The 14,401-nt window shown below is 42.8% G+C and overlaps 1 protein-coding gene across 2 annotated transcripts in view; it reads left to right on the top strand.

Annotated features, from left to right (window-relative positions):
• Nucleotides 1-14,401, top strand: part of ELAPOR2 (endosome-lysosome associated apoptosis and autophagy regulator family member 2) — a 114,328-nt gene that overhangs the window by 69,224 nt on the left and 30,703 nt on the right. For both annotated transcript variants that reach the window (XM_033959371.1, XM_033959370.1), the window contains exons 13-15: nucleotides 1,647-1,784; nucleotides 7,861-8,124; nucleotides 10,500-10,673. In XM_033959371.1, coding sequence (XP_033815262.1) covers nucleotides 1,647-1,784; nucleotides 7,861-8,124; nucleotides 10,500-10,673 — 576 coding nt within the window. The remainder of the gene's footprint in view (nucleotides 1-1,646; nucleotides 1,785-7,860; nucleotides 8,125-10,499; nucleotides 10,674-14,401) is intronic.

Here is a 14,401-nt window from a genome sequence, read left to right as displayed (position 1 = left end):
ACCTCAGTCCTTCTACACCAGCGTTCTTCAATGCAAGGCTTGAGGGTCACTGGCTGGAAACCATCCTGTGTCCTTCTTTAGTGTCTATGTCAACCTCAGTCCTTCTACACCAGCGTTCTTCAATGCAAGGCTTGAGGGTCACTGGCTGGAAACCATCCTGTGTCCTTCTTTAGTGTCTATGTCAACCTCAGTCCTTCTACACCAGCGTTCTTCAATGCAAGGCTTGAGGGTCACTGGCTGGAAACCATCCTGTGTCCTTCTTTAGTGTCTATGTCAACCTCAGTTCTTCTCTACCAGTGTTCTTCAATGCAAGGCTTGAGGGTCACTGGCTGGAAACCATCCTGTGTCCTTCTTTAGTGTCTATGTCAACCTCAGTCCTTCTACACCAGCGTTCTTCAATGCAAGGCTTGAGGGTCACTGGCTGGAAACCATCCTGTGTCCTTCTTTAGTGTCTATGTCAACCTCAGTCCTTCTACACCAGCGTTCTTCAATGCAAGGCTTGAGGGTGAGTGGCTCTGATTCTACCCTCTCTCTTTAAAGAATGACACTGGGATGGTTTCCAATGTTTAACCATGGGGACAAATTCTGTCCCCGTGTCATCTTCTACAAGTGCACATCATAAATGAAGTTATCGTTTTTGATCTGTTGACACAAAAATTGACAGATCAAAACCGATAACTTCATTTAAAATACGCAGGAGTGGTGCTTATATGGAAGCCCCAGCAGCGGGGAAGTGAAGACGATGCCGAACAGACTTCTGTGGTCTCTGTCCCAAATGCAGCTAGAAGAATCGGGTGCAGTTATGCATGTTTTATATCACAATCAAATTGTCTTGAGTACAGGTCTTACCTATCTCGAAGGGGAGGCGAAAACATCTTATACTGGAACTCAGCAAGTAAATTGAATAATTACTGGTTTGTTGCCTTTTGAATGAATGTGACTTTTGGGCAGACTGGAGACACCACACAGGTCTAAACCTACCATCATTTACTATGTTAACATCCAGTTAGTGATGGATAAGAGCTCATTAACCATCTAAGTCGTGCTCACATCTTGGCATGTGCCCAAATTTAGATGCTGTATCTAGAATCCAGAGGACAGTGACGGTCACAAGGGGGCAGTTCTCTAAGTGTGCCAAAATAAGTTCGTTAAGCACGGATTCCTTATCGGCTGTAGAAGACTTGTATAAGTCCACATGAGAGGCGCACTTTTAGCCTCTCATGTGAATGGGCGTAGATAAACACGCCTAAATGTAGCCCTGTAGCAGTCTTTTATTTCCTGTGTATGCAAACGACACATCCATAGCTCTGCAAAAAAATAAACCCAACAAGGTAAGAAAACCAGCAGGGTACAAAGGATTGCCCTCCCTGTAAAATCAACGAAAAGCAAAGGCATAGGGGTCTGACACAATGTCTTCCAGCCAATGTAAAGTTTGAACAAATCGAGACTTATTTGTCATCCAATGTAAAGTTTAATCAGAACAAGACTTGATATGCAACCATGTGGCCATGGGTGTTGGGACGTTCCGAAAAGTTGTACGTGTTTATTTTTTTTAACTATTCCCATAGTGCTGCCAGATGTACATTACACAGAGAGTCTCTGATCGACGGAGCTTACAGACATGTGTCTCTTTGGTACTATTTCAGGATATGAACCGGAAGAGCACCAGCGTGGTGGAATCGTGGACAGGAAGCAAGGAGAAGCAGTCCTACACCTACATCGTCTCCAAGAATGCCACGTACATGTTCACATGGGCTTTCCAAAGAACAAACCAGCTGCAAGATGTAAGCAATGTACTTGTTTTGCTGTGGGCTTGTCGCACTGTCTGATTGTACGAGAGCCAGAGTTTTGCTGTGATTCTGGGTAAACCCATTCCACTCCACAATGTAGGTCATTGAACGATAAACAAATGGTTGCTTTGACCATTTACCAGTATTGCATGTTTATCAGGAGCATAAAGATAATTTAAGATAGGGAATCTTGGTTCTGAGGTCACCCGCCTACAGATCTATGACGCAGTTCTCAGGTTGCAGTGTCCTCTTCTGGTTGACCCCTGTCTTACTCTGCTGCCTTTGTATGATGTGTTGTAGCAGTGTTGGGTGCCCCCCTCCCCCCCAGAGAACCTGGGCTCCTTTGAAAATCTCTTGTTGTACAGTCAGTCTCAGTCCCCAGGGAACCCAAGGCCCTCATAAGGAGAGTATGATAAAGCATATCAAAGCTAGTTTTCGGGCATCCCTAGCGCTTGGCCTGAGCTTCAGGAGCCGTCCAGAGAGGTTTCACACTCTTTTGCACATGCTCCAGAAAATTAGGCACCCTGGGATATGTCACAAAAGGAATTACCAAGATGTTTGATCATAAAAGGATTATAGATCCAGTTTGAGCCAAAGTGAAATAACTTTCCCCTTTAATAAAGTATTTTACCAGTGTGAGCTGCCATTAAAATGGGTTATATTATAACTATTTTAACACAGGTCTCATTTTTTTCAGTCCAACCTAGTTAGTAACTAAGCAGTAAAATAACATGTCTTAAAGGTAGTTTTGTTGTCAGTAAAGGAAGGGGGGAGGGGAAGGTGAACAGAAGATGAAATGAAAGGCAGCCCTTGCATGATCAAAATTGCAAAACTCTCAGCAACCTATTGATGTTTTGACAGTTTCAGCAGCGTATAGTTTACAGTGATCACTGATCCAGGCCTACTGATTTGCCGAAACACAGTACTGTGTTGGGTTTCTACCTTTTGACTGAAATAGACTTCATCTGACTTCATCCCTATTGGCTCCTTGGAAAGCTTTTTGTCCAGTCCCACTGGTTTTCTTCATGGTTTCTGTTTTCGTGGGCCTCCCCTCGCCGTACAGCAAAAGATTAGAGAAACTGGGCCTCTTCTCCCTCGAACAGAGGAGATTGAGAGGGGACATGATCGAAACGTTCAAGATACTGAAGGGAATAGACTTAGTAGATAAGGACAGGTTGTTCACCTTCTCCAAGGTAGGGAGAACGAGAGGGCACTCTCTAAAATTGAAAGGGGATAGATTCTGTACAAACGTAAGGAAGTTCTTCTTCACCCAGAGAGTGGTAGAAAGCTGGAACTCTCTTCCAGAGGCTGTTATAGGGGAAAACACCCTCCAAGGATTCAAGACAAAGTTAGACAAGTTTCTGCTGAACAAGAACGTGCGCTGGTAGAGCTAGTCTCAGTTAGGGTGCTGGTCTTAGACCAGAGGGCCGCTGCGTGAGCGGACTGATGGGCATGATGGACCACTGGTTTGACCTAGCAGTGGCAATTCTTATGTTCTTATGACTCTTTGTGGCATTTCTTTATGGTACCTGATTTTGAGAAGGTTTACTCCAAACCAAAATTTATGGTCAGAATCAACTATGAGGTTAATTGAGGAGAAGAATCAGGGAGTGCATTACCAAAACCCTGGCTGATGTATCGATAGCAGGCCCAAGACTTTGGAACTCATTGAAAGGGACATTAAGATTATGTGTAGACTTTAAATCTTTCAAAAAATTGCCAAAGACCTGCCTATTGGAGAAAGCTTTTCTTACTTGAACTTCTATGGTGAGAAAATCTCCAGGTCCAACAATCAAAGCAGTACTCTATTCAACATCTGGCGCTCCCTAACCTCCAAAAGAGACCCCACAGTGCTCCCCTCCTCTCCCTCAGCCGATGTTCTAGCAAAATTCTTCAACGATAAGGTTTCTTCCTTGAGATGCTCCTTCCCTCCTTCAGTCTCTTACAACTCCCTAGTGCCCACCGATTCCACTCCCACCCTAATGGTCTCCAACCCTATCCCAGCTGACAGATCCTGGACCACCTTTGAGTGCGTATCTGAATCCCTAGTCCTCAATCTCTGCCTCAAACTGAAATCCTGTAATTGCTCCTTGGACCCATTCCCCTCCTACCTATACGAGAACATTCCCGCTCAGGCTATTTCTTCTATCACCATTCTCATAAACTCCGCCCTTCAGTCGGGCCATTTCTCCCCAGAAATGGGTCATATCGCCTTGACCCCACTACTGAAAAAATCTGACCTTGACCCTTCCATACCATCCAGCTATCGCCCAATTGCAAATATCCCTCTCCTAACCAAGATGCTAGAGTCCATCATTTCTTCCCAACTCTCATCATACTTAGAGAGATTCTCTATTCTTTTACCCTATCAATATGGCTTTCGTCTTAACTTCAGCACTGAATCCCTACTGTCTTCCCTGATTTCAAGGGTTCAACAACTTCACTCTCGAAACAAGTTCGCCGTCCTCCTACAATTTGACCTTTCTGCTGCTTTCGACGTTGTTCACCATGATATTCTTGTTTACCAACTCTCTGAGATAGGTATCAACTCCACAGTCCTAGGTTGGTTCTCTAAATTCCTCCGCTCTCGTTCTTACATTGTTAACATGAATGGCACCTCATCCTCCCCCTGGAAACCGAATTGGGGAGTCCCGCAAGCGCAAGGCTCTCCACTATCCCCTATCCTTTTCAACATCTATATGTCCTCCCTAAAACTCCTCCACCTATCCCCCCTTCAAACAATTTACACTTATGCAGACGACATCCTCGTCCTCCTCGAGACCGATTCGAACCTCACCGACCTGTCTCTGAACATATCCTCTTGTATAATGAACCTACAATCCTGGGCCCACACTGTGCAAATGAAATTGAATGAGTCCAAAACAAGACTTCTTTGGCTCGGTCCAAAACTAGATCACCTACCCACCTCCATCCCACTACCCTCTGGCTCCTATCTGCAGCTTGAGTTCTCGAGCAAGGTCTTGGGCATCATCATTGATTCCACATTGTCCTTCAATGACCACCTCCAATCCTTGGTAAAAAAAAAATGCTTTTTCAGCCTTCACATGCTGAGGAAAGTTAGATCCTGTTTCCATCAAAAACATTTTACCCTCCTTATCCAATCCATCATCCTCTCCAGATTGGACTATTGCAACTCTATCTACTTAAGCCTAACTAAGAAAAACCTCCACAGACTCCAACGGATTCAGAATGCCGCGGCCAAGCTCATCTTCGCTAAAAGTAAATTTGACCATGTCTCCCCGCTCCTGGCCAACTGGCTTCCGATAATCGCCAGGGTCCACTATAAATGCGCCTGTTTAACTTTCAAAATCCTATATGGTATCTTCCCTCCCTTTATCCCTCTTTCTTGGAATTCCTCAAACCCTAATACCACCAGATCCTCCCACAAATTAAAACTATTCGCAAACATCTGAAAACCTGGCTTTTCTCAAAAAATGTAAGTCTCCCTCCAATTTAGGAATCAAGGAAACTCTTATATCTTGGCATCCCAAGTCCTCTAAATTTTCTTCGCACTTCTACCTCTAACCCTCTGTTGTAGTTCCTTCCTATTTCTCCTACTGTAAACCGCGTCGAGCTCTACAAACGTGGAGATGATGCGGTATACAAACCTAAGGATTAGATTAGATTAGATTAGATAGCGGATGCTGCGGATGGGCAGACTGGATAGGCCATTTGTCCTTTATCTGCCATCATGTTTCTCTTTTTCTATAACCATAAAGCTCTATGACATCACAATGCAGGTGGAAAGAGCCTTAGCCTATAGGAAGAGGAGATGCAAATGTTAAGAGCCTTAGCCAATAGGGAGAGGAGGAGATAGTGGATGCTATGGATGGGCCATTTGGCCTTTGTCTGCCATCATGTTTCTATAATCATAAAGCTCTATGACCTCACAATGCAGGTATAAAGAGCCTTAGCCAATAAGAAGAGGAGATGCAAATGTTAAGAGCCTTAGCCAATAGGGAGAGGAGGAGATAGCACTTCTACCTCTAACCCTCTGTTGTAGTTCCTTCCTATTTCTCCTACTGTAAACCGCGTCGAGCTCTACAAACGTGGAGATGATGCGGTATACAAACCTAAGGATTAGATTAGATTAGATTAGATAGCGGATGCTGCGGATGGGCAGACTGGATAGGCCATTTGTCCTTTATCTGCCATCATGTTTCTCTTTTTCTATAACCATAAAGCTCTATGACATCACAATGCAGGTGGAAAGAGCCTTAGCCTATAGGAAGAGGAGATGCAAATGTTAAGAGCCTTAGCCAATAGGGAGAGGAGGAGATAGTGGATGCTATGGATGGGCCATTTGGCCTTTGTCTGCCATCATGTTTCTATAATCATAAAGCTCTATGACCTCACAATGCAGGTATAAAGAGCCTTAGCCAATAAGAAGAGGAGATGCAAATGTTAAGAGCCTTAGCCAATAGGGAGAGGAGGAGATAGCACTTCTACCTCTAACCCTCTGTTGTAGTTCCTTCCTATTTCTCCTACTGTAAACCGCGTCGAGCTCTACGAACGTGGAGATGATGCGGTATACAAACCTAAGGATTAGATTAGATTAGTATCAGTAGATGACAGAGCACTGCTATGTGATTTGGATTCAAGATGATGGTTCTTAATAAGTGTTTTTATTTGGTAATGAATTAATGAATATGTAAAGTTGGTTACTTTTTGTATATGTACCAACTGTTACCCGCTTAGTAGATTAGCGGGATAGAAAATTTTAAAATAAATAAATACCCCACATCTAGCACTCTCCCTTTATCCACCCAGTCAAAGAAATTGATCAGATTTGTCTGACAAGACCTACCTCTAGTATAATCCACTGGATTCCAGAAATGTTATGTTTTTTAAGGTCCCACTCCCGACGCTTCAGCTGTGAACACGGAACAGAAATATTTGTTAAGCAATTCCGCCTTATCTTTATCAGCTTCTACGTATTTCTCCCCTTCTCCTTTTAAGTCTCACAATGACACTTTTGCACTCTTCCTATCTGTCTATAGGAACATGTGTTGTCCCCGCATTTTACTGTGTCGGCTATTATTTCTTCCATTTACATCTTTGCTTTCCTGACTCTTAACTTTTCCTGTCTTCCTCTTTCTGTGATCTTTTTCTTACCTTCTCAGCTACTGCTTTTGAGAACCAAAGCGGCCTTCTTTTTCCTCTTTCTATTTACTTTTCTTTCAAAATGGTTTGTTATCCTTCCAATAACTCCTTTCAGTTTTGCCCACTGCTTTCCTGCATCTTCCAGAAGTTTCCATTCGGACAACAATCCTTTGACATAATCCCCCCATCTGAACAAAGTTAGTTTTTTTTTTTTTTAAAGTTTGGAACCTTCACTTTTGAATACAATTCTTCTTCTTGAAGAGTTCCGTCTTGGACATAACTACATCACCATTAGTATATATTGTAACTTTTACCCACGCTTTTCCTCATGTATCATGTTTTGTTATGTATTTTTTTTTTTTTTTTTTTTATTCGTTTTTGTCAATAGTATTTTTTTGTTTTTTTTTTTTGTTTGTCAATAATATGTTTAGTTTTATTCAGTGTATTATTCCCCTTTTATTGTAATTTTAGTAACATGTACATCGCTTAGAATGTGGATTAAGCGATTAATCAAATTTTTAATAAACTTGAAAACTTGAAACTATAAACCAGTGGAACTGGGTTCATTATGGCCGCTTCACTTTTCAGTTTGAATTCAAATCCTCGAAACTCAGATTGCATCAAAGAATTTCCCTGAACCCTAGAAAGGGTAACTGACCTCTTGTACATATGTATCTTTTTAGGACTTAGGGCTTCTTTTACTAAGGTACTCTAGAGTTTTTAGCGCACGCTAACCCGGCACTATGCGGCTAGAACTAATGCCAGCTCAATGCTGGAGTTAGTTTCTAGCACGCCCTAACGCAGTTTAGTAAAAGGAGTAAGCTTATGATTTCTGCAGAGAGTTAGAAATCAGGAACAAGAACTGGTAAAGAAAATAAGAAATGACTTTTGCCTCTGCCCCTCTGTTCTGCTCTGAGACTTTTCTCTCCCTCTTCTCTTGCTCCAGAGCAGAAGATACGTTAAGGACGTGGTGAAGATTTACTCCATCACAGCCACCAATGCCATCGATGGGGTTGCATCCACTTGCCGGGCCTGTGCTTTGGGCTTGCAGCAGTCTGGCTCCTCCTGTGTCCCCTGTCCAGCTGGACACTACATTGAAAAGGAAAGCAACCAATGCAAGGAATGTCCCCCCAAAACCTACCTCTCTGTGCACCAGGTGTACGGCAGGGAAGCATGCATCCCCTGCGGACCCGGCAGCAGGAGCAACAAGGTAAAGGGCAGGAAATTCAACATGTCGTATGAGGGCTGGGCCTCCTTAGATGGGGAGTGATTTTAGAAAGAGAAGCACATCGGTTGCTTTTCTAAGATACTTACAGCTTTTCCTAGTTAAAATAACTGATTTAGACTTTTATATTTTGAAATTTTTATATGGATCATCAGAAGGTGGATCATCTCAAGTTCAATTGTAACTCTGATATCAACACTTACAATCGTCAAAACCCAAGGAGTAGCAACATTCCATATAGAATCCCAAAGAACATCAAGATTCCGGAATCCCAAAGGGTAACAAGATTCTAGAATCCCAAAGAGTGGCAACATTCCATACGGAATCCCAAAGAATAGCAAGATTCTAGAATCCCAAAGAGTGGCAACATTCCATGCTACCGATCCAGGGCAAGCAGTGGCTTCCCCCATCTTTCTCAATAACAGACTATGGACTTTTCCTCCAGGAAATTGTTCAAACCTTTCTTAAAACCAGCTACGCTATCCGCTCTTACCACAGCCTTTGGCAATGCGTTCTGGAACTTAACTATTCTCTGAGTGAAAAAAAATTTCCTCCTCTTAGTTTTAAAAGTATTTCCCTGTAACGCTGCGTCTTTGTCAAGTAGAAACTGACATTTCAGCCACCGTGCTTTGGCTTTCTTCAGGGTGTGCTCTGAAGTCTGCAGTGTGACTTTGGAAATACTGGGTTCACTGACCTGATTGGGAACAGGGCAGTCCACCAATTTGAATTTTGGCGGGAAAGTCAGTTGGTCAGCTGCACTGGGAGAACATCTTTAAACCTACAAGAGCCTTTTCCATTCTATGGACTTCCACAACAAAATTCAAATTTCTGACAAACTGACTTTCCCGCCAAAATTCAAATTCAAATTGGTGGACTGCCCTGATCCCAATTAGGTCAGTGAACCCACTATTTCCAAAGTCACATTACAGACTTCAGAGCATACCCTGAAGAAAGCTGAAACTTCAGTTTCTACCTGACAAAGAAGAGCGGCCAAGATGGTAAAGGGGACGGAAAGACTAAAAAGGCTAAGGCTCTTCAGCTTGGAAACGAGACAGCTTAGGGGAGATATGATTGAAGTCTACAAAATCCTGAGTGGAATAGAACGGATACAAGTGGATCAATTTTTCACTCTGTCAAAAATTACAAAGACTAGGGGACACTCGAAGTTACAGGGAAATACTTTTAAAACCAATAGGAGGAAATATGTTTTCACTCGGAGAAGAGTTAAGCTCTGGAACGCGTTGCCAGAAGTTGTGGTAAGAGTGGATAGCGTAGCTGGTTTTAAGAAAGGTTTGGACAAGTTCCTGGAGGAAAAGTCCATAGTCTGTTATTGAGACACATGTTGCTTCTGAGCAATAATGCCAAATAAAGGTTTAAAGGCGACTTTAAAACCAAAACGGTAGGCGCCTACAAAACTGTCGCGTTTACAGCTGCGCCTAAGGACACCTAAGATCGAAATAGGCATGCCTAATGCCTATTAAATATCGTTACGCACCGCCATCAAACGTAGGCGCCAGATGTGTAGGCCTCGAAAACCCTGGCATACATTTCCTGCGCCCATGTTTGAGGTAGCCGTGATTCTACAAACAGCGCCATTGCGTGATTGGCATGCTTTCGGCGGCCATCTTTTAGGCGTATGCCCATCCCGGTGCCATTTGTTGAATCCAGCCCTCTGTGCTAAACTTTATGCTTGTTGTGAAGCAGGTATAATGGCCACAGCGTCAACGCAGCTGTGATTTCTGCAGTATTTTTGCTAGGAATTTATAATTTTACACAAGCATGGCGTGTTTTCTTTATAAAATTGGCACCTTCCTGCCCAGTTAATTCCAGCAGGAATACTGTGGGAAGAAATGGGGTCCAGATATTGGGTAAGGATTGGCCTCTTCCAATAAGAAGACCTACAAACCTTGAGGACGGCCTTTTAGAACTGAGCTTCAAAGGTCCTCATTGCTGTTGAAATTGATTTCCATGTAACAAAACAACTTTGAAATTCACTCATGAATCTGTTATGATATTGATAAGTAAAGGAAAGAGATTATGTCCACCTGCTTACTGCTATAATGAGGTCACACATGGTTTTTCACGACATCTCATAGGGCTGTCTAATATGGATGAGGGTAACAAACGTGAAAGGTACCAGAGAGAGAGTCATTAATACTGGGTTACAGTGGCCTCAAGCCAGAATTTCCTAATGTGAAGTGGTTGTTCTGCGAATGAGATTTTCTTGGGTCTTTCTCCACTTGTAATCTGCGTAGTTCGGGGTTCTCATTCCCTTCGGTCCAGGAGAATGTTGATGTGAATTGGGATGGTCGAGACTCTTCCCTAACGCAAGTTGATCTTTCTCGCTCTTTTTCCTCCAGGATCATTCTGCTTGCTATAGCGACTGCCTTCTGTCCTTTTCCTTCAACAACCAAAGCCTGCGGTATGATTATCACAACCTCAGCAGTGTTGGGTCATTAATGAACGGACCCAGTTTTACGTCGAGGGGAACAAAATACTTTCATCTTTTCAACATCAGTTTGTGTGGAAATCAGGTAAGTTATGATCGGGTGGAAAGTCAATGTTTGTGTAGAACCTCCTTTGTGACGCTCGCAACAAGGGTCAACACACCATGGCCTCCATTCAGTGCAAGATCTTCTCTTAGATCAGCCAATCATTGAATTCCTTACGTACCTGCCGGTAGGTTCAGATCTTCTCACACTTCTTTTTTTGTCCATTCCTCCCTCATTTTGAAGTCGCTTGAAGGTATCAAAACACTCTTCTTCCTCTGTCTTAGCTCCCTCTTTTTGGGACTCCCTCCCAAAGCAGTTTATTCTTGCCAAATTTAAAACATTTTTGAAAATTTGTTTTTGTTTGACTAAGCATTTAGTGGAAACATGGTTGAGGACAGATGGCATGCAAGGTTGTCTGGTTTTCTTCATGTTTTTTTGTAAACCACTCTGAAATGCTTTTGTGTGAATACAGTTAAATCAGATTGTCCCAAATTAAATTAAACTAATTGTTAGATGATAGCGTTAACCTTGAGGTTGGTAAGCTTTGATTCAAGAGGACAGGGGTGTACTTGTGTTTAATCTTCTTCCTTTGTGCCTCTCAATGGAGGCACCTTGTATCCATCTCCTGACTCAAGAGAGAATCTCTCTTCCAGTTGGTGACGTTAGAAACAGGGCTTGCTGGGGAAGCTGTTCCCGTTCAGTCTCCTTTGCAGACAAGTAGGCATCCGCCTGGGCCCTTTTTCCAATGGAATTTCAATCTATCGAACTTCCACAAAAGAGTTTTCTATGGTTGTACAGACCCAAGCTCTGTGTAGCCACCCTTGATTCCAACTCATTGTACATTAAGAAGACACGTAAAGTATCAACGCCAAATCTCATTAACAAATGAAAACGAGCAGAGAAAACACGACATTCTCGCCGGCTTTTACAAAAGCCACGGTAGATGTTTCTTCCGAAGTAAATGCTCCGCTGCTCATGGAATTGTTACGAGCGTCGGAGCATTTAAGCCTCTACTGCGGCCTTGTAAAAAGATCCCTCTGTGTTTTCTGTTTTGCTGATAATAATGCAAAGAGGGCACTGTCTCCCAATGAAATAAAAATTCCCCTAAACAGCAGGTCCTATCGTTGGCTGCTATAAAGTTAACTGTCCAGCACTCAATGCTGCCTTAGCCAAGTGTATCGCAAACTGTGTGCCTCCCGAGATTTCAGGTGTGCTGCGAGACGCCGGGGAGGAGGAGAGGCACTGGCTGACTGTCAACAGGACGTGCCTCTCGCAGCGCGTCTTCCCTTCCACCACCCCCCACTGGCAGGTCAGGGCCCATCTGTAGGGCCTTCGCACGTGTGTGGACGTCGACGTAACGATGTCACGCATGCGTGTGATGTCATCGCCTCGAACCGCGACCACTGCGTTTCGTGTGCCACAGCTTGACAAGGCTTGTGAGACACTGATTTAGCCAGTTAACGTTTTAGCGGGCAACATTCACAGCCTCATTTCACAGTTTCTCCGTTACCTGGCCCCTCCCCTCGTTCTCTGCCCGCCTCTCTTCTCCTTTTAGCTATGGCATCCTTTTCCTCACTTTATAAATGTGTATATTGCCTAAGGGAAGGCGGTTTATTAAATGAAAATAAACCATAAAGCATGTGTTTTTTTTATTTTTTATTTATCATTTTATATATAGATGCATATACATTGCTTGTATAAGAAAATAAAGAGAGAACTTCCACATATTTTTTAAAGGAAAAATATATCTGGATACTGTCCATCTCATAATTAAACAAAATTTCGCTCTTAAGTTAGTCCACATTCTGGGTTCTGGAAGAGAAACAATTCACATTTGTGAGAGATATATAATGAATTAATTCACTAAACCATATTTGTAGAGTACATCTTCTTCTTACATTACTATGGGATTGATCCTACATTCCCTTCAGAGATATTTGAAGTTGTTATTCCCTTTCCTTCGAGAAAAAATTGTAATTGTGAGGGTTCAAAGAATATGTACGAATGTTGATCCAAAAGGATCTTACATTTACAAGGGTATCTCAATTGGTATTTAGCCCCCAACTGTATTACAAACTGTCTCAGTTCAAGGAACCTCTTCCGTCTGGTCTGAGTTGCTTTTGATCTTACTGTCCAGAAAGGTCACTTCTTTCAGCCTGAAAAACAGTCTAAGAAGTGCCTCTTTGTCTTGTTGAAAGACAAACGCCACCACAAGCGTAGTATGACAGATTACTTCATCCACTGAAGTTTCAAGGACTTCTGTTAAATTTAAAGGTTTAGGAAGTTCAGAAGAAACTTCTGGACCTGAAATTTTCTGTTTTGATGGTGGCAAATAATATATTCTATGTAAAGGAGGTAGTCCGGCTTCAGGATATTTAAAGCATGTGTTTATGTATTTATTGCATTAATAACCCACATCAAAAACATCCATAATCATAAAACACTCAGCAAATAAGATACATGATAGAAGATTAAATAGCACAATGGTACATCCTCTGTCCAATACAGTCAACAGCTGAAATGTATTGATTTTGCAGCCAGCCGAGAGGGAGAGGAGACCTGGGCGTGGGCTTTGGAAAATGGGTGCTGGCTCTTTGCTTCCCTCCAACACAAACGTACCTGTAGAAACACTGCATTGCATTTGGTTGGCAGGAAAACGGTTTTCTATGACTCTTCTCATTTAGAGAGTTTCCTAGTAGAGAATGACATGGGGAAAAATTTGTCCCTGTCCTCGGAGGAACTCAATTTCCCTGTCCTGTCCCCGCGACTTATATTGCTGTCCCTGTCCCAATCCTGTAAGCTCTGCCTTAACCACACAAGCCTCAAACAATTATGATTTTAAAGCATTTGAGGCTTGCGCAGATGAGGACAAGAGCTTAGGCATTGGTGGAATGAGGCATTATGACATCACAATCTCAGCTCTAGAATGTTGCTACTTAGGATTTTAAAGCATTTGAGGTTTGTGCAGATGAGGACGGAGCTTAGGCATTGGTGGAATGAGGCATTATGACATCACAATCTCAGCTCTAGAATGTTGCTACTTAGGATTTTAAAGCATTTGAGGTTTGTGCAGATGAGGCGGAGCTTAGGCATTGGTGGAATGAGGCATTATGACATCACAATCTCAGCTCTAGAATGTTGCTACTTAGGATTTTAAAGCATTTGAGGTTTGTGCAGATGAGGACGGAGCTTAGGCATTGGTGGAATCAGGCATTATGACATCACAATCTCAGCTCTAGAATGTTGCTACTTAGGATTTTAAAGCATTTGAGCCTTGTGCAGATGAGGACGGAGCTTAGGCATTGGTGGAATGAGGTATTATGACATCACAATCTCAGCTCTAGAATGTTGCTACTTAGGATGTTAAAGTGTTTGAGGCTTGGGCAGATGAGGGCGGAGCTTAGGCATTGGTGGAATCAGGCATTATGACATCACAATCTCAGCTCTAGAATGTTGCTACTTAGGATTTTAAAGCATTTGAGCCTTGTGCAGATGAGGACGGAGCTTAGGCATTGGTGGAATGAGGTATTATGACATCACAATCTCAGCTCTAGAATGTTGCTACTTAGGATTTTAAAGCGTTTGAGGTTTGTACAGATGAGGACGGAGCTTAGGCATTGGTGGAATGAGGTATTATGACATCACAGTCTCAGCTCTAGAATGTTGCTACTTAGGATGTTAAAGGGTTTGAGGCTCGTGCAGATGAGGACGGAGCTTAGGCATTGGTGGAATGAGGCATTATGACATCACAGTCTCAGCTCTAGAATGTT

This window comes from Geotrypetes seraphini, chromosome 9 (assembly GCF_902459505.1).
Source record: "Geotrypetes seraphini chromosome 9, aGeoSer1.1, whole genome shotgun sequence".
In the NCBI taxonomy this organism is placed as follows: domain Eukaryota; kingdom Metazoa; phylum Chordata; class Amphibia; order Gymnophiona; family Dermophiidae; genus Geotrypetes; species Geotrypetes seraphini.
Note: the sequence above shows the minus strand (reverse complement) of the source record. Positions and strands in the feature narration are given on the sequence as shown.